This window comes from Crocuta crocuta, unplaced genomic scaffold, assembly GCF_008692635.1.
Source record: "Crocuta crocuta isolate KB4526 unplaced genomic scaffold, BGI_CrCroc_1.0 scaffold8929, whole genome shotgun sequence".
Classification (NCBI taxonomy): domain Eukaryota; kingdom Metazoa; phylum Chordata; class Mammalia; order Carnivora; family Hyaenidae; genus Crocuta; species Crocuta crocuta.
Window position 1 is genome coordinate 1 of NW_027535603.1, and position 560 is coordinate 560.

General features: G+C 71.2%; 1 protein-coding gene across 1 annotated transcript; it reads left to right on the forward strand.

Annotated features, from left to right (window-relative positions):
* Nucleotides 1-3: 3 nt before the first annotated feature.
* Nucleotides 4-553, forward strand: LOC144218570 (frizzled-2; the record flags this gene model as incomplete). Its single annotated transcript, XM_077748490.1, has 1 exon — nt 4-553. A coding segment is annotated over one exon (550 nt), but the record flags the coding sequence as incomplete, so codon positions are not given.
* Nucleotides 554-560: the final 7 nt, after the last annotated feature.

Sequence of the window (560 nt, forward strand, 5' to 3'; positions counted from 1 at the left end):
CCCCGCAGCGCCCTGCCCCGCCTGCTGCTGCCGCTGCTGTTGCTGCCCGCCGCCGGGCCGGCCCAGTTCCACGGGGAGAAGGGCATCTCCATCCCAGACCACGGCTTCTGCCAGCCCATCTCCATCCCGCTGTGCACGGACATCGCCTACAACCAGACCATCATGCCCAACCTTCTGGGCCACACGAACCAGGAGGACGCGGGCTTGGAGGTGCACCAGTTCTACCCGCTGGTGAAGGTGCAGTGCTCCCCCGAACTGCGCTTCTTCTTGTGCTCCATGTACGCACCCGTGTGCACCGTGCTGGAGCAGGCCATCCCGCCGTGCCGCTCCATCTGCGAGCGCGCGCGCCAGGGCTGCGAGGCGCTCATGAACAAGTTCGGCTTCCAGTGGCCCGAGCGCCTGCGCTGCGAGCACTTCCCGCGCCACGGCGCCGAGCAGATCTGCGTGGGCCAAAACCACTCCGAGGACGGCACGCCCGCGCTGCTCACCACCGCGCCTCCGCCGGGCCTGCAGCCGGGTGCCGGGGGCACCCCGGGCGGCCCGGGCGGCGGCGGCTCGTC